Source organism: Hyla sarda, chromosome 2 (assembly GCF_029499605.1).
Source record: "Hyla sarda isolate aHylSar1 chromosome 2, aHylSar1.hap1, whole genome shotgun sequence".
NCBI classification, from domain to species: Eukaryota; Metazoa; Chordata; class Amphibia; order Anura; family Hylidae; genus Hyla; species Hyla sarda.
Window position 1 is genome coordinate 190,087,915 of NC_079190.1, and position 22,153 is coordinate 190,110,067.

At 40.1% G+C, this 22,153-nt stretch overlaps 1 protein-coding gene and 2 long non-coding RNA genes across 5 annotated transcripts in view; 2 read left to right on the forward strand and 1 right to left on the reverse strand.

Annotated features, from left to right (window-relative positions):
- The window catches only part of CFAP97D2 (CFAP97 domain containing 2), a 70,081-nt gene that overhangs the window by 31,696 nt on the left and 16,232 nt on the right, over nt 1–22,153 (forward strand). The window contains exon 1 of one of the 3 annotated variants that reach the window (XM_056555989.1): nt 1,607–1,790. The exons of 1 other annotated variant lie outside the window; for it this stretch is intronic. In XM_056555989.1, the coding sequence (XP_056411964.1) occupies nt 1,698–1,790 (93 nt within the window). In that variant the 5' untranslated portion in view covers nt 1,607–1,697. Of the gene's footprint in view, nt 1–1,606; nt 1,791–22,153 lie in introns of those variants that run through there. One more of the 3 variants, XM_056555991.1, reaches the window with a different exon arrangement.
- On the reverse strand, nt 9,995–11,038 carry LOC130355620 (uncharacterized). Its single transcript, XR_008888597.1, has 4 exons — nt 10,524–11,038; nt 10,332–10,410; nt 10,156–10,230; nt 9,995–10,067 (listed from the first exon to the last, which is right to left on the reverse strand). It is a non-coding gene; the product is annotated as an uncharacterized LOC130355620 (long non-coding RNA).
- LOC130355621 (uncharacterized) lies at nt 13,002–13,974 on the forward strand. The gene is made up of 4 exons (XR_008888598.1): nt 13,002–13,291; nt 13,405–13,483; nt 13,585–13,659; nt 13,748–13,974. It is a non-coding gene; the product is annotated as an uncharacterized LOC130355621 (long non-coding RNA).

Sequence of the window (22,153 nt, forward strand, 5' to 3'; positions counted from 1 at the left end):
AAAGATAGAACCTCCTCCGATCTTTCCTGGCGACAAGGTCTGGTTATTGGCCAAATATATTAGTTTTAAGGTTTCCAGTTATAAATTGGCTCCCCGGTTCCTGGGTCCTTTCAAAGTTACGCATCGCATCAACCCTGTGTCCCACGAACCATTTGCTTTCTTCTCTTCGTGTCCCGAACTCTTTCCATATTTCCCTCCTTAAACCTTTCATTCTCAATCGTTTTTCTCAAAAAGACCTTTATCCTACTCCCGTATCTGAGATCGAGGCTTGTTACTTAATTTCCTGCGGTCCAAAAAAAAGGGGTCCGGTGTTCGCTTCACGGAATGCACACGTGGGCAATCACTGGGCTCTCACCTTACCTCTCTTGCTTCTCCTGCTCCATCCTCTTCCCCTGCTGCCGTCCGCATCATCGGTCCCCGCTACAGGCAAGCGCCGGCCTTTCACGTTCCCTTTCATGCCTCTGTCCCCTCCACTAGCACAGGATGCCGGGCCAGCACACCATTGATTGGTGTTTGTTCTTCCAATCCATATTTAACCCCACACTTCCTTGCTGGATCTTTATGCCTTAGAGCCTCTGAGAAAGCATTGTCTATATGTTATCTTGCTCTACCGTGTACCAGTACCGCCTGCTTTGTTCCCTGACCTTGATTTTGTGCCGCCTGTCCTGACCTCCTGCCAGTCCCGACTTTGCTTACGTCTCTTCCTTACTGTACCTCGTTATATTTCGGCAACCTGTGTGGAGCGAGTCGTATCAGGGTTGGCGACCTTAGACTCCGCTCCCTAGTATGACCCGAGCCATCGTCCACACAGGTTCACCGGATCCACCTACCACTGCTGTTTCAATCAGAATCCAAGTACAAAGTCAATAACAATAATAGTAACAATAGCCAAGCAAGTATAGATGATAACTGACAGATCAGTGGTGGTTGTCCAACCACTGGGACCACCTGTAATTGCTAGAAATGGGGTCTCATACCCCTCATAACCATCCCCCCCCCCCCCCCACCACTATCTTCGTTAGCTCTACAGACATTGACTGGGGCAACAGTTCACAAACTTTACTACTCCTCCATACAAAAGGAAAACATGGACTCCATTCTAGGGTTGAAGGGGATCCTAAACTAGCAGTTCTCACATATTTAGTGAATTGGTGATAACTTGATTAAAGTTTGAAATGAAATGTGTGCATAAGCACAGAACTGCCACTTAGCATCATTGTTTCTTTAGAGATAAGAAAATGAAATAAAAAAATAATAAAAATTCACATAAGAAAACTGATTTTCAGGGGTGTCGATAATATTCAGAATAGCAGAACTACCTCTTGCACTGTACTATATGCATTTGTTCTTCTGACAAACACCATAGAGAAAGCATTCTTTTGTCTGGTTGCCCTCTGTAGTCTAACAGGATACTTCGCCTGTGGCAGTCCATGGACGGGGCTGGTGGTGAAGCATTGTGTTATTATGTAGTCACTTCATAGATATAAGCTGGTATATTCATGCTTTGTTTGCTGATTTCCAGCCACAGTGTTTGGAAGTCTACCAATAGCTATTCACTTTTCTCCTTAACACCAATGTCATGACAACCACCACATGACCTGCCTCAAACACACCATAGTCTCCACAGTATTCCTCCGTAGTCTCAGACCCTCAGTCATTTGGAGGTTTACAACCTAGGAGAGTGTTTCACATTCAATATGCATAGAGCCTACCAACCCACATTACCATGTGGTAACAAATATCTGCAGCAAAAATGGGACAAAACCTACTATGATGAGCATAAAAGGAAGGTATGTATGAGCACTGGTTATTGCAAAACACAAAGAGATATCTTTATTAAAACTTGCTTACTTATTTTCCTCCTTATTATAGGACTGTGCACATAGTATTTTATTCTCCAATTTAATACTCTGCCCTATTTTTTCATGTTGCCCTATTTTATGATGAAGGATATAGATCTATAGCTTATAAGCAAATCTTAACTTTTCTCAACTGTTTTTACTCTGAGGCGAATGCGACTGATATCTGCAGAATTTTCAAGTCTAAGTTAATAAAATGATCCAAAAGGCTTGAAATGCATTATGTCATAAAATTTTACTTTATGGGACAAATGGGCTGTTGATTTGAACCATTAATAAAGGTCACGGTGCTGATACTGTCTGCATAACAATGTATATAACACTCACCTGCAGGTAATTCCTGCTGGAAGTATGAAAAAGCGGTTTCAGATTAATTTCATTTCACTTTTAAACCTACTGAAGTAAATTGAAATGCTATACACATTCTGCTTAAGGCTGTATTCACACATTACAGTATCTTGCGCATATTTGATGTGCAGGATTTGATGCTGCAGATATGAAGTTGTGTTCACATATAATATATATAAAAGATGGCTAATAATAGACTGGTTGTATATAGATTAGTATATTTATCAGTTAATAGATAAATGTCCAAGCAGGGCCCTTGCTATGGACTTTACCATAGATTAAAATGATATTACACAGTGTGTGGATATTTAAAATAGATAATCTGTAAAAGTCAATAGAAAGTCCAGGTAGAAAGTCAATTATATAGATTCACAGCCACCTATTGTATTGTTAATGTATCCAACTTCAGGTACCCTCCATGTTGTAATGAATGGAGTTGATAAATAGTTTATACCGTTATAGATACAATAAACCCTGTAGTTAAAGGGGTACTCCGGTGAAAAACTTTTTTTTTTTTTTAAATCAACTGGTGCCAGAAAGTTAAACAGATTTGTAAATTACTTCTATTAACCCTTTAAGGACCCGGGCTTTTTTCGTTTTTTTTCATTTTCAATTTTTCCTCCATAATTTTAAAAAATCATAACTCTTTAAAATTTTCACCTAAAATTCTATATGATGGCTTATTTTTTGCATCACTAATTCTACTTTGCAATGACATTAGTCATTTTACCCAAAAATCTACAGTGAAACGGGAAAAAAAAATCAATGTGCAACAAAATTGATGAAAAAACACTATTTTATAAGTTTTGGGGGCTTCCGTTTTTACGCAGTACATTTTTCGGCAAAAATGATACCTTATCTTTATTCTGTAGGTCCATACAGTTAAAATGATACTCTACTTGTATAGGTTTGATTTTGTATCACTTCAGAAAAAAATCATGAATACATGCAGGAAAATTTATGCGTTTAAAATTGTCATTTTCTGAGCCCTATAACTTTATTTTTCTGTGTTCAGGGCGTTATGAGGACTCATTTTTTGCGCCGTGATCTGAAGTTTTTAGCGGTACCATTTTTGTTCTGATCAGACTTTTTGATCACTTTTTAACTTTTTATTCACTTTTTTTGTGGTATAAAAAGTGATAAAAAATGCGCTATTTTGGACTTTGGAATTTTTTTGCGCATATGCCATTGAACGTGCGGTATATTTTTATAATTCAGACATTTCCCCACGCGGTGATACCACATATGTTTATTTTTATTTACACTGTTTTTTTTTTATTCTTGGAAATGCCGGGTGATTCAAACTTTTATTAGGGGAAGGGATAATTGAAAGGGTTAATGATTTTTTTTACACTTTTCTTATGCAATATTATAGCTCCTATAGGGGGCTATAACATTGCATTAACTGATCTTTAACACTGATTGATGCATCCCCATAGGAATGAATCAATCAGTGTTTTCGGTGATTGATTGCTCAAGCCTGGATCTCAGGCTTGAAGCATTCATTTGGCGATCGGACTGCAGGAAGGAAGGTAAGAAGACCTCCTCCTGTGCTACAGCTGTTCGGGATGCTGTGATTATACCGCAGCGATCCCGAACAGCTCCCTGAGCTAGCCGGGCACTTTTACTTTCGTTTTTAGCCGCGCGGCTCAGCTTTGAGCGCACGACTAAAGGGTTAATAGCATGCGGCACCGCAATCAGTGCCGCACGCTATTAGAGGCGGGTCCCGGCTTCACGATGACGCCGGGCCCGCTGCAATATGATGCGGGGTCACCGTGTGACCCCGCATTATATCGCAGGACCGGGACTCAGGGTGTAAGTTTACGCCCTGGGTCCTTAACAGGTTAAAAAATCTTAATCCCGCCTGTACTTATTAGCTGCTGAATACTACAGCGGAAATTCTTTTCTTTTTGAAACACAGAGCTGTCTGCTGACATCATGAGCACAGTGCTCTCTGCTGACATCTCTGTCCATTTTAGGAACTGTACAAAACATCATATGTTTGCTATGGGGATTTCCTTTTACTCTGGACAATTCCTAAAATGGACAGAGATGTCAGCAGAGAGCACTGTGCTCATGATGTCAGCAGACAGCTCTGTGTTTCAAATGGAAAAGAATTTCCACTGTAGTATTCAGCAGCTAATAAGTACAGGAAGAATTAAGATTTTTTAATAGAAGTAATTTACAAATCTGTTTAACTTTCTGGCACCAGTTGATTTAAAAAAAAATTTTTTTCACCGGAGTACCCCTTTAATACAATGTAACTTGTGCATAGTTTATGGATCATTCATAACATGGTTTGGTGCTCATCGGACCGAAGCACAGGAGACGACTCCAGGATGATGTTCCAGCTTCGTGACAGACCTCGTTCCTGCAGACTGGCATGGCTAAGCAGCCAGCCCCGAGATGGTGTCCGCGTGCGTCACAAAGCTGGAAAATCAGCTGGAGTCTTCTCCTGTGCAGAGCACCAAACCATGTTATGAACGATCCATAAACAATCCACAAGTTACATTGTATTAACTACAGGCTTCATTTCATTCAATTCATTTTATGTGAAAAATTGTACCATTACGACAATTTAAGTATATATAAAAAAAAATGGAATATGAAATATAAAGTATGAAAGACAAGGGATACTTAGAGTAAATGGGTGTCTCCCCGAAGAAAGGGACGTGTCCCCGACACAAAAAAAGGATGTATCGCTGACAAAAGGGGCATGTCCCCGACGTATTTACTAAGGTTTCCACATAAAATGTAGGGGATTTGAGCTCTGGAAAACCTGACAGTTTAACTGTTGTAACAAAAACAAACAAATAAGAAACTAAGGGAAAGGCTAAATTTAGGGAAAAAATTGTAAATACCTTGGAAAAATACCTGTCGGAAAACAAAAAACAAAGAAGACTACACTTAGTAAACTAACCCAATTGAGAACCTTGTTAGTAGAATGTGTGTCTATCTCTAGCTTTTTCTTGCAGGGGTCATATTGGTCATATAAGTAGTTCACATCACAAAAACCCTAAAAGCCAAAGGTTTTCAAAATTCATGCAACACTTGAAAGACAACCTACCTACAATGCAGTCTGCATTCATGACATATCAAAAATAAAGTTTTCCTATAAAAAGTATTGTATAATCAAGATCTTTCAATGCTATTTTTACCGTAGTTTATTTCCAGAAGTGATTAGAAATAAAATTAAAATAAAATGAATAGACTTTAATATTACAGTATTATGGTTTGTTAAAAAGATATTAATTGGTTTAAAAGTGAATTCAAAGACCAAAGGAATTTGATTAATAATGTTGGCTTTGTACCACAATAAACTCTGTGGGAGTAAAGCTGCCAAGTAAAATCCTTAGGTTAACCCTTTATTGACACTGCTTCAGTTCAACTCCCATTACTACATTGCATCTTAACAGTACAGTGACTTAAATGCACTTATCTGCAATGGAAACTCACTACTTTCTTGTACAGAATGAATCTCAGGGATATGTTTGTTAAGTGTGTGTTAAGTGTGCTTCATTCATATGTTGCCAGCATTTAATAGAACAAACAAATGATAATAGTCTGTATGATCCTTTCCCCTTATGACCTTATGAGGCTATTTATTTATTAAAAAACAAATTAAGTCATATATGGAGACAGGAATAAGCAGCTCATCCTCTGCTAATACATATTACAGACCCTGTTTTACTGCACAAACAATTTGTTGTCTATGGCACATCTTGAAATCGGGGACAAACATCTAACAGTTTGTAACAGATCCTTAATATAGAAGATCTTTCCTTTAGGGTGCATTCACACCACGTTTTAGCAATGCGACCGGATACGGCTGGGGGAAGTGAAAACCATGCGCTCCCCTAACCCAGCCGGAACCAGTCCCCTTCTCATTCATTTAAATGAGCCGACTGGAGTCAAACAGTGACTCCTGTTGGCTCATTTTTGCCCCATATCCGGTGTTTTGCCCCATATCCGGTGTTTTGCCCTATATCCGGTGTTCGGACTGAAAACTGCACCATACCACGGTTTTCAGTCCGGTCAGAAAACCGGACACGGGGCAAAAATGAGCCGAAAGGAGTCACTGTTTGACTCCGGTCAGCTCATTCAAATGAATGAGATACGGGCCGTATAGTTAAAACGTTGTGTGAATGCACCCTTAGACTTCTCTTCAACATCTGAAGCATGAGCTGTGCTCAAGTAACAGTAAATGCAAGGCCAATGTTAGGTTTACAGAAGTTAACAATATGCATTTATTTCCGAATTAATCTCTACTCGCCCCCCGACTACTTGCAGGTACAGACAATCTCCCTTGGCACTGACTAGACCCAGCCTGTATTGGTCTTTCTAACATGCATTTCCCTGCCATAATCAATGACACAGAAGGGTCTTTATGGCATTTTCTTATAAAGGACCGAATAAAATTGTGTCAGTTATTAATAGTTTGCACCAAAAGGAAGAGTCTGTTGAGTAGGGCAGTTTTTTCCCCCACATATTTATAGTTCAGCTTTATTTAGAGAAACAAGTCACCATTGTCTTAAGAAGTTCTCTCATACTGTAATACGACTCATTTTACTGTTAGGTCACAAAGGTTCATAAAAAGCGATTATTGTAGGTTGGTACAATTTTGATACATTTTGTAATATTGTATGAAGTTGGTGTGGTGTCCCGGTGCCGTATCCTATCCGGTACCTTTTATTGTGGGTCCCCATAGCCAGAGTCCCTAGGACGTCGGGGTCCCTAATGTCTTATCCACCACTAGTCACCTCTCATCCCTATAGTGCTTATCCTGTAGCCATTTAGGATTTGTATGTGTAAGATTGTATAAATGTAGATAAATAGTTAATTACCTGTCCATAGCGTAGCAGGACCTGGGGGTCACGTGGTCAGGTGAACTCTATGGTATTTCTGCTTGAGGACCTTTGGAGGTCCTTGTGACGTAGTAAATCCCATCACACTGTGTAACGGTGAGTGACGGGTGTTCGGACCAATCAGATTAGCCCCACCCCCTGCTCATATAAGGGAGCGGTGGCCATGATCTCTCTCTCTTGTTCCTGTGCAAGCAAGCAAGAAGCATCTGCGCTGCTGAGATCAGTGAGTCTAGGCCTGAACTTGTGGCGACGGCCGATAACTTCTAAATTCTGAGTGTATCAATCCCCACGCACTCTGCAGGATCACCGGACCTTATCTATCCCCTAAATCCGGACGGATCTGCAATAATTACCCTAAATTCAGAGACTTTAGTCTATTTCAAGGTCCGCAACAGTTGTCAGTCATTGAGCTATATAAAGAATGTATTACTGAGACTGTCATTGTTCACTGGATGTATCGCAAGCACTTAAGTAAAGTTACCCAAGTTCAAGTACCTTGTGGACCTTCAGTCATTTTATTACATGCACCTATCGTTTCTGGGAAGGGCGGCAATAGGCTGGAGAATTACCTCAGCATACTAGCCCTCAGTCTGCCGTCACGAACTATAGGGTTAACATTAACCCCTTACCTACTACAACATCCCAACTACCCTACACCCCCCAAGGCTACCACATTGGTAATATATGTTTCCATCTTGATCGTTCTTAGATAATTCCCCTTTTTAAATTGTCCTAAGTGCCATTTATCGTAGAGGCCTTTTCCTTTTGTAGAAGTTGGCAACACTGATTGATGAATGCCCCAGGGAAAGTCTCTTTGGAGATAATAGATGCTACACGAAAACACATGGTGGTCATGTCCTGCAGCTTTGGCTTGTCATTCGACAATCACTCTGTGACATGTCTAACTGGTCATCAATGGTGTTGTGTTCCTTAGATGAACAGTACACAAGCTCTATGGAAACTGTATACATGACACAATAAGGAGCTCAGTTACAAAGCTATCCATAAATTCTGAAATCATGCAATTGAGATGGTTTGTTAATGACCAAACAGATTATAAAGAAAGGCAAAAGTGATTTTAATTTGAGCTATCTTTATATTATCTTCCTGCATCCTGTTAAAATGTCCTGTTTTTTTTTTACTTTGAAAAAAAAAACGCATTCTCTTTTTTTTTTTTTTTAACAGGAAATCACAATAAAAACGGGAAGTGTTTTTCAACAGATGTGTTGCATCAGATTGCATCCATTTGTTTCTGGTCCAAAACTGATCCATATTAAAGTCAATTGCAAGTCAGTTGCAACCGGATGTCAGATAGAATGCCTATTCAGTAGCAGCCTGTTGCCACTTTTTGTATTTAGTATTGTACAAAATAAATGATCTGTTAACACATCTATTTAAAATGAATTGATAACTAAATAAATCAAACGTGATTCACATATGATATGAAATTTTCTCGCAAGAACTTATCTATGTAACTGTAAAAAAAAATATATTGTTTGGAATGCACTCCATATGTTTGAAGCTCTGATGCCACTTTTCTTGATCTTTTTGTTAAAGGGTATTTCGGCCTTAGACATCTTATCCACACCCCCTCCCATAGACATAAATGGAGGGGACATGACATCACAGGGGGCATGACCGTGATGTCACATCTCAGGAGCAGCAAGGGGGGCTGCAAGGAGATCAAGGGGGTCCCAGCGGCAGATTCTTTGGATAGGGGATAAGATGTATAAGGCCGGAATACCCCTTTAAGATACTTTTTTTTATATAGGAAAAAGAGTTGCAGCCTTTCAGGTATACTAAACAGTAGCCAACAGCAGGTGAGATTTAGCATGGTTCAGTAGCATGTGCTATATTTTTCAATGCACACATTGGTGATCCCCCTGACATTTATATGTCACTAGCGGAGTACCCGGCGTTGCCCGGTTTTTCCTTCCTAATCCTTGTTGGAGGAAGCTTTTGACTTCATAACCCGTCCTCATATATTGTTGTCATATCCCAACCCCATATCCCGTCCTCATATCCCAACCTCATATCCCGACCTCCTATCCCGTCCTCATATCACATCCTCCTAACTCGACTTCCTTTCTTGACCTCCTATCCTGACCTCCTATCCTGACCTCCTATCCCGGTCCTCCTATCCCGTTCTCCTATCCTGTCCTCCTTTCTCGGCCTCCTATCCCGACCTCCTATCCCGTCCTCTTATCCCATCCTCCTATTCCGACCTCCTATCCCGACCCATAATATATGTACCAGTTATATATCAAATCTTAATTTATTTCACTGATAAAATCGTTATCAAAAAGTGTTAACTAATAATGGGAGGGGGGTGAGGGTACAGGTGAGTGCCTACACTCAGAGCCCTGCCTGATCTAGGGGGGGTACCTAAACTAAGTGTGGATAGGAATGGGAAACATAGAGACAATATATACAGATAAGTTAGCCTCTTCTACCAACGCGTTTCGCCTAATGTGGAGACATAGGCTCATCAGGGGACAAGAGGGCAACAAATATATACAGCGATGACAAAGTATTAGTACGTTGAAACATAGATGAGTTAACACTTAAGTACTAAACGATTGGCATAAAACAGATACAATCTGATAAGTAGAAGAAGATGGGAATTGGTCACAGTGGTCAGGGACAGTCAAACTAGGGTATATGTTGTCAGTGTCTAATTGTCAAGATAAAGATGCATAGAGACATTTAGAAATGGGATATAAAATACAGTACAGTATTAGACCTAAATGATGTATAATGGTGTCCTATACAAGTTAAGGTATTAATAAAGAGGTAATCTTCAGAGTATTTATATTCACTCCATGTACAAATCCATACTGCAAAAAACAAATCAGAGGACATGAGACATCCAATCTCAAAGAATATTTATAGAGATTCCAAATCGTATATCAATTTATCTTACCACAGGTGTGAATAAGTGGTAGATGCCATAATCAATAGAAAATGATGATAGATCAAGAAGGTAACGTTAGGTCTAGACAAAAAAGATAAATACAAAAAATTGTAGTGTCCAAATACAGTACAGAACCAAATAAATAGAAAACAAAGGGCCTATCACATACCCTGATGCGACAGCCTGTACATGTATGATATCCCATATAAGCCAGATTCAATTGGTTCCAAATCAAAATTGATAACTGTGAACCCAAAGAAACATCAATTGAAATTATCCATGTGCTTATAGTATAAATGTATACTGATGAAGTAATAAGATACACAGTAAGCCAGTTGTACTGACCTGTCCACAGCCACTAAATAGAGTCAGCGTGTGCATAAACAAGATGAGGCCATTTTAGCCTGAGATAGATCCCAGGTAGCTAAAGAGAGAAAATATGACGCCAGGTCAAAAAGAAAGAAACTGAATGAACAGTCTGTAAACAAGATGAATGAATAGTCTATGAGCAAGATGCATAAACTGACTGCTAAATACCTTGTCAGATGAGGATATGATGTATGCTACCGGAGATGGTGAGCGCCAGCACGCCGCTGGATATCGAAGCTCACCCGGCGTTTAAATAGAGCTCCCGGGCGTCTTTGATGATGCTGCTTCCGGTGTATGGAACGCAGCAAAGACGTCACATCCGGCGAATTGACCCGCACAGAAGGCGGAACTATTCGCAGCGCCACACAGATAGTGTGAAGCGCAACCGGAAGTATGCTGTGGTACAATGGACCGCAGACCCTGGCAGCTACCGGTGCCTGGAACGCAAAGCGACATCTCTTCCGGTCCCATGAACCGCAAGAGAGGAGCAATAGAAGTTAAAGAGAAACCACAATTGGTCAAGATGCTGACCTAGATTGACACCAGAGATGACACCAAAACATGTCATATCGCATCGAGTTACGATTAATTGACCTGGCATACCAGTTCCAAAAAGAAATATATGGAAAGAAAATAAAGATAAATATAGATCAAGTACAGTAGGAACAAGGGAGCCTACCTGAAAAAACACATGGAACATTATAATCTGTCTGTTCGAGTACCACTGAGACCCAATGATATAGATGGCAAACAAATGATAAAAAATAGGGATAGGAGGGGGAGGGGGGAGGGGGGGGGGATCAAAATGAACTGTCCCATGTCCTCTAAGGGTATCCACCAAGATTTTAAATGTATGATGCAAACGAAATTGCGTCATTAAGTCCAAAAGGGACAAAAGTCCGCAACTGGTAAATCCATTTTGTCTCCATTTGAAGAAGTTTTTTGTCTAGATCTCCACCCCTACTATCAAGTTGGACCGTAGTGACACTCTGGAAAGTTAGATTACAAGGGGAATCTGGGTGGAAGAGATGCATATGATTAGATAGGGTTTTATCCCTTTTATTTCTTATATCCCCTATATGCTCTAGAATACGTCGTCTAAATTGTCTACTAGTTTTTCCGACGTATCCCTTGGGGCAGGTGCAGGAGGCTAAATAAATGACACCCATTGTTTTGCAATTCGCATAATTGCGATTAGTGTAGACATGATCGTCAGTATAACGTTTAAAGGTTTTTGATACTTTTATGTAGTCCCTAAAAATTCCCTAAATTTTCTAGATGTTACATTGGAACGGAGTGAAGATGGCACTATTCATACTAAAGTATACAGAAAACCCACTGCAGGCAACAATCTACTTAGGTGGGAAAGTCATCATCCAGTCCCCTTAAAAAAGGGTATACCTAAGGGGCAATACCATCGTATTCGACGAAATTGCTCTTCAGATAATGCCTTTAAACTAGAGGCCAGTGACCTTAGGTCACGTTTCAGACAACGAGGATATCCCGACAGAGTTCTTAAACAAGCATACCAAAATGCTTGTACAAAGGACAGAAATAGTCTTCTCAAATCCAAAGACAGGATTCCTGATGAGACGACTGCCCCACGCATAATTGCCACCTTTGATGCAGCAGCGTCAGACATCAGATCAATCATCAATTGTCATTGGCCAATTTTAAAAAGTGACCCCCTGGTAGGACAACTAATTGAAGATAGAGCAATAGTGACTTATAGAAGGTCTCAAAATCTACAGGACCTCCTAGTACATAGTCACCTCTCCACTCCAAAACAATCTACGTGGCTTAACCCAAAAATCAAGGGCACATTTAGATGTGGGGGATGTAAAGCCTGTGACTACATAAAAGTATCAAAAACCTTTAAACGTTATACTGACGATCATGTCTACACTAATCGCAATTATGCGAATTGCAAAACAATGGGTGTCATTTATTTAGCCTCCTGCACCTGCCCCAAGGGATACGTCGGAAAAACTAGTAGACAATTTAGACGACGTATTCTAGAGCATATAGGGGATATAAGAAATAAAAGGGATAAAACCCTATCTAATCATATGCATCTCTTCCACCCAGATTCCCCTTGTAATCTAACTTTCCAGAGTGTCACTACGGTCCAACTTGATAGTAGGGGTGGAGATCTAGACAAAAAACTTCTTCAAATGGAGACAAAATGGATTTACCAGTTGCGGACTTTTGTCCCTTTTGGACTTAATGACGCAATTTCGTTTGCATCATACATTTAAAATCTTGGTGGATACCCTTAGAGGACATGGGACAGTTCATTTTGATCCCCCCCCCCCTCCCCCCTCCCCCTCCTATCCCTATTTTTTATCATTTGTTTGCCATCTATATCATTGGGTCTCAGTGGTACTCGAACAGACAGATTATAATGTTCCATGTGTTTTTTCAGGTAGGCTCCCTTGTTCCTACTGTACTTGATCTATATTTATCTTTATTTTCTTTCCATATATTTCTTTTTGGAACTGGTATGCCAGGCCAATTAATCGTAACTCGATGCGATATGACATGTTTTGGTGTCATCTCTGGTGTCAATCTAGGTCAGCATCTTGACCAATTGTGGTTTCTCTTTAACTTCTATTGCTCCTCTCTTGCGGTTCATGGGACCGGAAGAGATGTCGCTTTGCGTTCCAGGCACCGGTAGCTGCCAGGGTCTGCGGTCCATTGTACCACAGCATACTTCCGGTTGCGCTTCACACTATCTGTGTGGCGCTGCGAATAGTTCCGCCTTCTGTGCGGGTCAATTCGCCGGATGTGACGTCTTTGCTGCGTTCCATACACCGGAAGCAGCATCATCAAAGACGCCCGGGAGCTCTATTTAAACGCCGGGTGAGCTTCGATATCCAGCGGCGTGCTGGCGCTCACCATCTCCGGTAGCATACATCATATCCTCATCTGACAAGGTATTTAGCAGTCAGTTTATGCATCTTGCTCATAGACTATTCATTCATCTTGTTTACAGACTGTTCATTCAGTTTCTTTCTTTTTGACCTGGCGTCATATTTTCTCTCTTTAGCTACCTGGGATCTATCTCAGGCTAAAATGGCCTCATCTTGTTTATGCACACGCTGACTCTATTTAGTGGCTGTGGACAGGTCAGTACAACTGGCTTACTGTGTATCTTATTACTTCATCAGTATACATTTATACTATAAGCACATGGATAATTTCAATTGATGTTTCTTTGGGTTCACAGTTATCAATTTTGATTTGGAACCAATTGAATCTGGCTTATATGGGATATCATACATGTACAGGCTGTCGCATCAGGGTATGTGATAGGCCCTTTGTTTTCTATTTATTTGGTTCTGTACTGTATTTGGACACTACAATTTTTTGTATTTATCTTTTTTGTCTAGACCTAACGTTACCTTCTTGATCTATCATCATTTTCTATTGATTATGGCATCTACCACTTATTCACACCTGTGGTAAGATAAATTGATATACGATTTGGAATCTCTATAAATATTCTTTGAGATTGGATGTCTCATGTCCTCTAATTTGTTTTTTGCAGTATGGATTTGTACATGGAGTGAATATAAATACTCTGAAGATTACCTCTTTATTAATACCTTGACTTGTATAGGACACCATTATACATCATTTAGGTCTAATACTGTACTGTATTTTATATCCCATTTCTAAATGTCTCTATGCATCTTTATCTTGACAATTAGACACTGACAACATATACCCTAGTTTGACTGTCCCTGACCACTGTGACCAATTCCCATCTTCTTCTACTTATCAGATTGTATCTGTTTTATGCCAATCGTTTAGTACTTAAGTGTTAACTCATCTATGTTTCAACGTACTAATACTTTGTCATCGCTGTATATATTTGTTGCCCTCTTGTCCCCTGATGAGCCTATGTCTCCACATTAGGCGAAACGCGTTGGTAGAAGAGGCTAACTTATCTGTATATATTGTCTCTATGTTTCCCATTCCTATCCACACTTAGTTTAGGTACCCCCCCTAGATCAGGCAGGGCTCTGAGTGTAGGCACTCACCTGTACCCTCACCCCCCTCCCATTATTAGTTAACACTTTTTGATAACGATTTTATCAGTGAAATAAATTAAGATTTGATATCTAAACCTTATTGGTGATTTTTCACTTTTTGCTATATAATATTTACCTTCACCAAGGGATACCTTTATCATTCTATGGATTGAGAAAACCAATTATCTTTATTTTCTCCTGAGTTTCATGTACCAGTTATAGAAATATCTCCAGCCGTATGGAAGTTATGTGGGAACATACATTTCCCATTGATTTGCATGGGACTTTAAACAAAAACCCTGACCGTCACAAATGGGGGTAGTTAAGGGTTAAATTAACTGTCCTATATTTTAAGTGGACATACAAGTAACATGTGACCAAGTTTTATTGAAATATCTCCAGCCGTTTGGAAGCTATGCAGTAACATATATTTCCCATAGACTTATATGGGACTTTAAACATAAACCCCGCCCCTGGCATATGGGGGTGAGTGAGGGTTAAATCACCTATCCTATGTTTGTTGTTGACATATAAGTAACATGTGTGCCAAGTGTCATGTTAATATCTTTAGCCGTTTGGACGTGATGCTGGAACATACATACACACATACACACACACACACACACACACACACACACATTGAGTTTTATATATATATATATAGATTGTCATTTTTTTGTGTGCTTTGTTACATTTTATATACATATAGCATATCCTCATTGTGTTGTGTGTCCCTAACTATGTTCTGGTTTCCATTTAAAATCCTAAATTAAAACAACAGGGCTTTCCCTGGAAACAAACAGGTATTATGATGCTAATAATGGTTCATCTTTCACCCCCGGCTCTGTCTTAGTGTTGAGCAACAGTAAAAAGCGTTGGTTTGAATAAACTTGCTTCTTGGCATGCTCTTTATGTAATAACTTCACTTTCTATCTTTTGCTGTCCTTAGAAAACCACAGCAGGGCATTTTTTTATTTTTTTTTATATGGTTTTGTTGACTCATACTTTATTTTATTCCATCTCATTTATATGTACAGAAAAAAAGATTGCTGACGGAAAAGTTAGCAACTAAATACAACTTTCAGCTCTAAAGTGGTGTCCATGAATTGTTTTCTTCTTATAAATTGTTAAATATTCTGTTTAACTAAAAAGATTTTATATCCATCTTTGGCTGATAAACAATATGGCTGACATAATGTTACATATTCCAAGGGAGTTATCATACAACTTTTATAGGCATAGGAAAGCTAGCTAACAAACACTGTGGCTTTGTCATGACAGTCACAAATCTTAAAGTATTATCCTTAAGAACAGAAAAACATAACTAATAACATAACCCAACCCCCCCCCCCCCGGCGATCGCGGCAAATCGCAAGTGAATTCACACTTGCGATATGCGCGATTACGGCTCATTACGGGTCTATGGTGACCCGGAATATAAGGGGATCGCGGTTGTCTAAGACACCCACGATCCCCCTGAAGGGATAGGAGTGAGGTGGCAGTGGTGCCACCTCTCCTATCCCTGCTATTGGTGGTCTAGACGCGACCACCAATAGCAGATCGGGGGCGGGGGGGTTAACTTTTGTTTTCCCCATCCTGAACACCCACAATAGGCGGGGCAGGACAGGGAAATGATGGGGACTGGCGCCGAAGATCCACTTACCCGTCCGGGCGGGTGACAGAGGCTGCGGGTGACGGAGATCGGCGGGCGGCGACGTCGTGCGGCTGGATCGTACGGAAGCCGGTGAGTTGCCTAGCAACATCTGGAGGGTACAGTTTGCATCCCTCCAGATGCTGCAAAACTACAACTCCCAGCATGCCCAGACAGCTGTTTGGGCATGCTGGAATATGTAGTTTTGCAACAGCTGGAGGGCTACAGTTAGAGACCACTATACAGTGGTTTCTAACTGTAGCCCTCCAGATCTTGCAAAACTACAACTCCTAGCATGCCCAAACAGTTGTTTGCTGTCTAGGCATGCTGGGATTTGTAGTTTTGCAACAGCTGGAGGACCACAGTTTGGAGATCACTTTGCAGTGTTCTCTAAAACTGTAGCCCTCCAGATGTTGCAAAACTGCAAATCCCTGCAAGCCCAAACAGCTGTCTCAGCATGCTGGGAGTTGTAGTTAAGTACCTCCAGCTGTTGCATAACTGCATCTCCCAGCATGCCCTTCGGTGATCAGTACATGCTGGGAGTTGTAGTTTTGCAACAGCTGGAGGCACACTGGTTGGAAAATACTGAGTTAGGTAACAGAACCTAACTGAAGGTTTTCCAACCAGTGTGCCTCCAGCTGTTGCAAAAGTACAACTCCCAGCATGCACGGTCTGTCAGTACATGCTGGGAGTTGTAGTTTTGAAACAGCTGGAGGTTTGCCCCCCCCCCCCCCATGTGAACGTACAGGGTACATTCACACGGGCAGGTTTACAGTAAGTTTCCTGCTTTAAGTTTGGGGTGCGGCAAATTTTTCTCTGCAGCGCAAACTCCTAGCGGGAAACTCACCGTAACACGCCAGTGCGAATGTACCCTAAAAACACTACACTACACTAACACATAATAAAGAGTAAAACACTACATATACACCCCTTACACTGTCCCCCCCCCCAATAAAAATTAAAAACGTATTGTATGGCAGTGTTTCCAAAACGGAGCCTCCAGCTGTTGCAAAACAACAACTCCCAGCATTTCCGGACAGCCACTGACTGTCCAGGTATGCTGGGAATTTAGCAACAGCTGGAGGCACCCTGTTTGGGAATCACTGGCATAGAATAGCCCTATGTCCACCCCTATGCAATCCCTAATTTAGTCCTCAAATGCGCATGGCGCTCTCTCACTTCAGAGCCCTGTCGTATTTAAAGGAAACAGTTTAGGGCCACATATGGGGCATTTGCGTACTCGGGAGAAATTTCACTACAAATTTTGGGGGCTTTTTCTCCTTTTACCCCTTATGAAAAGGAAAAGTTGGGGGCTAGACCAGCCTGTGTAAAAAAAAAAAAAAAAAATGACACTAACATGCTGGTGTTGCCCCATACTTTTTATTTTAACAAGCATTAAAAGGAAAAAAAGACCCCCAAAATTTGTAACACAATTTCTCATGAATACCCCATATGTGGGCGTAAAATGCTCTGCGGGTGCACAGCAAGGCTCAGGAGTGAGAGCGCACTATGTACATTTGAGGCCTAAATTGGTGATTTGCACAGGGGTGGCTGATTTTACAGCGGTTCTGCCATAAACGGAAAAAAGAAATACCCACATGTTACCCCATTTTGGAAACTACACCCCTCATGGAATGTAATAAGGGGTACAGTGAGCATTTACGCAAATTTTTCATTTGCACAGCCCACTGTTCCAAAGATCTGTCAAACGCCAGTGGGGTGTAAATACTCACGGCACCCCTTATTAAATTCTGTGAGGGGTGTAGTTTCCAAAATGGGGTCACATGTGGGGGGGGGGGGGTCCACTGTTCTGGCACCACGGGGGGCTTTGTAAACGCACATGGCCCCTTACTTCCATTCCAAAAAATTTTTTCCCAAAAGCTCAATGTCGCTCCTTCTCTTCTGAGCATTGTAGTGCGCCAGCAGAGCACTTGACGTCCACACATGGGGTATTTCCATACTCAGAAGAGTATACATTTTGGGGGGCATTTTGTCCTATTATCCCTTGTAAAAAAAAATTTAATTTGAGGGAAAACTAGCATTTTAGTGAAAAAAAAAAGAAATCATTTACACATCCAACTTTAACGAAAAGTCGTCAAACACCTGTGGGGTGTTAAGGCTCACTGGACCCCTTGTTATGTGCCTTGAGGGGTGTAGTTTCCAAAATAGTATGACATGTGTTTTTTTTTTTTTTTTTGCTGTTCTGGCACCATAGGGGCTTCCTAAATGTGACATGCCCCCCAAAAACCATTTCAGAAAAACTCACTCTACAAAATTCCACTGTCGCTCCTTCCCTTCTGGGTCCTCTACTGCGCCCGCCGAACACTTGACATACACATATGAGGTATTTCCTTACTCAAGAGAAATTGGGTTACATATTTTAGAAAGATTTCTCTTCTTTTACCCCTTGTAAAAATTCAATAACTGGGTCTACAAGAACATGCGAGTGTAAAAAATGAAGATTTTTAATTTTCTCCTTCAATTTGCTGCTATTCCTGTGAAACACCTAAAGGGTTAACAAACCTTTTGACTGTCATTTTGAATACTTTCAGGGGTGCAGTTTTTATAATGGGGTATTTTGTGGGGTAGTTCTAATATGAAGGTCCTTCAAATCCACTTCAAAACTGAACTGGTCCCTGAAAAATTTCGATTTTTAAAATTTTGTGAAAAATTGGAAAATTGCTGCTATACTTTGAAGCCCTCTGGTGTCTTCCAAAAGTAAAAACATGTCAACATTATGATGCAAACATAAAGTAGACATATTGTATATGTGAATCAGTATATAATTTATTTGGAATATTCATTTTCCTTATAAGCAGAGAGCTTCAAAGTAAAAAAAAAATGCAACATTTTTAAAAATTTTCATAAAATTTTGGAATTTTTCACCAAGAAATGATGCAAGTATCGACGAAATTTTACCACTAACATAAAGTAGAATATGTCACGAAAAAACTATCTCGGAATCAGAATGAAAGGTAAAAGCATCCGATAGTTATTAATGCTTAAAGTGAAAGTGGTCAGATGTGCAAAAAATGGCCAGGTCCTACAGTGAAAATTGGCTGGGTCCTTAACCCCTTAAGGACGCAGGACGTAAATGTACGTCCTGGTGAGGTGGTACTTAACGCACCAGGACGTACATTTACATCCTAAGCATAACCGCGGGCATCGGAGCGATGCCCGTGTCATGCGCGGCTGATCCCGGCTGCTGATCGCAGCCAGGGACCCGCCAGCAATGGCCGACGCCCGCGATCTCGCGGGCGTCCGCCATTAACCCCTCAGGTGCCAGGATCAATACAGATCCCGGCATCTGCGGCAGTTCGCCATTTAAATGAACGATCGGATCGCCCGCAGCGCTGCTGCGGGGATCCGATCATTCATAACGCTGCACGGAGGTCCCCTCTCCTTCCTCCGTGCGGCTCCCGGCGTCTCCTGCTCTGGTCTGTGATCGAGCAGACCAGAGCAGGAGATGACCGATAATACTGATCTGTTCTATGTCCTATACATAGAACAGATCAGTATTAGCAATCATGGTATTGCTATGAATAGTCCCCTATGGGGACTATTCAAGTGTAAAAAAAAATGTAAAAAAATGTAAAAGTAAAAAAAAAGTGAAAAATCCCCTCCCCCAATAAAAAAGTTAAACGTCCGTTTTTTCCTATTTTACCCCCAAAAAGCGTAAAAAACATTTTTTATAGACATATTTGGTATCGCCGCGTGCGTAAATGTCCGAACTATTAAAATAAAATGTTAATGATCCCATACGGTGAACGGCGTGAACGAAAAAAAATTAAAAAAGTCCAAAATTCCTACTTTTTTAATACATTTTATTAAAAAAAAATTATAAAAAATGTATTAAAAGTTTTTATATGCAAATGTGGTATCAAAAAAAAGTACAGATCATGGCGCAAAAAATGAGCCCCCATACCGCCACTTATACGGAAAAATAAAAAAGTTAGAGGTCATCAAAATAAAGGGATTATAAACGTACTAATTTGGTTAAAAAGTTTGTGATTTTTTTTAAGCGCAATAATAATATAAAAGTATATAATAATGGGTATCATTTTAATCGTATTGACCCTCAGAATAAAGAACACATGTCATTTTTACCATAAATTGTACGGCGTGAAAACAAAACCTTCCAAAATTAGCAAAATTGCGTTTTTCGTTTTAATTTCCCCACAAAAATAGTGTTTTTTGGTTGCGCCATACATTTTATGATATAATGAGTGATGTCATTACAAAGGACAACTGGTCGTGCAAAAAACAAGCCCTCATACTAGTCTGTGGATGAAAATATAAAAGAGTTATGATTTTTAGAAGGCGAGGAGGAAAAAATGAAAACGTAAAAATTAAATTGTCTGAGTCCTTAAGGCCAAAATGGGCTGAGTCCTTAAGGGGTTAAAGGGGTATTCCAGGAAAAAACTTTTTTATATACATCAACTGGCTCCAGAAAGTTAAACAGATTTGTAAATTACTTCTATTAAAACATCTTAATCCTTTCAGTACTTATGAGCTTCTGAAGTTAAGGTTGTTCTTTTCTGTCTAAGTCCTCTCTGATGACACCTGTCTCGGGAAACGCCCAGTTTAGAAGAGGTTTGCTATGGGGATTTGCTTCTAAACTGGGCGTTTCCCGAGACAGGTGTCATCAGAGAGGACTTAGACAGAAAAGAACAACCTTAACTTCAGAAGCTTATAAGTACTGAAAGGATTAAGATTTTTTAATAGAAGTAATTTACAAATTAGTTTAACTTTCTGGAGCCAGTTTTTTCCTGAAATACCCCTTTAAGGGGTTAGGTCCTGAAAACATCTTATCCCCTATTTAAAGGATACAGTTGGTAATAACATGTTAGATCATGGGGGTCCCACCGCTGGGGACCCCCGTGATCTCTGCTGCAGCACCCCTGACATTTGGTGCATGGAGAAAACTCCACTCCGTGCCCAATGACTGGCAATGCCAGCCACCACTGCCCCTCTATTCACATCTATGGGAGGAAGCATGCCAGCTGTCACGCCCTCTCCCATAGACATGAATGGAGAGGGCGTGGTGTGACATCACGAATGCGGAAGCTGCAAGCTCCCATGTTCCCGATGCCGCCCGAAGATTACGGGGGTCCCAAGCGGCGGGACCCCCTGCGATCTAACATCTTATCCCCTATCCTTTGGATAGGGAATAAGATGTTTAGAGCGGAGTACCCCTTTAAGTGTGGCATAACAACTTGGCTCAGAGTGGTGCTGTTTCTGGAAGTAAGCCACTTATTCATTTTTATTTTTTTTTAAGCCCGGGTACCTCATTTAACAGAGAACAATTCACTGGAGATTTTGTTTTTTTATTTATTTATTTATTTTTATGACAAAACTCATAAACCGTAATAAAAAGTAGTTCTGTTTCCTATATAAGCCTATAGTCTACTCTTCTTAGCAGCCAGCACATGTAATTGAATACAATGTTGCTTAACAACACTACAACAGTAAACAAATGTAGTAGTTTGTGCAAATAAAGCAGAGTTGCAAGTTAAGTATTGTCTAACATACAATTTTCACTGAACAAATGAGCAGTGGGGATTAGGCTTTGTTTGGTTATGCAAAGCATAAAATTACAGTGTTAACAGGTACACTGAGCTGAAAAGTATATATAAACTGTAAAAGGATTATATCAAAACCAGCACATAATTCACTATAGCATATGTACAGGTAATTTATGCAAATCATTTAATAAATACTTATCTATATTTAAACATTTGTGTTCCATTTTCATGATGTTCATGAAAGTGCTTCTTTAACTTTTTTATTTTACGATTACAATGTTGTGTGACAACTATTTTTTTGTGAGCTGTAGTTTTTAAGATATAATTTTTGGGTACATAAAATTTTTTGGGAGGTGAGTTGATCAAAAAACAGTAATTCGTGCATTGGGAATAACATCATATTTAATACTTCAGACATTTCCAAATGCCATAATACCAATTATGTTTATTTTTTATTATTGATTAGATTTATTTAAATAATAAATAGGATAAGAGGTGTGTTGTGAACTTTTAATATTGAGCCTATATCATAATGTCCCCCTCTTACATCCACCATCAATACATGGCAGATGTCCCCAAGAAAAG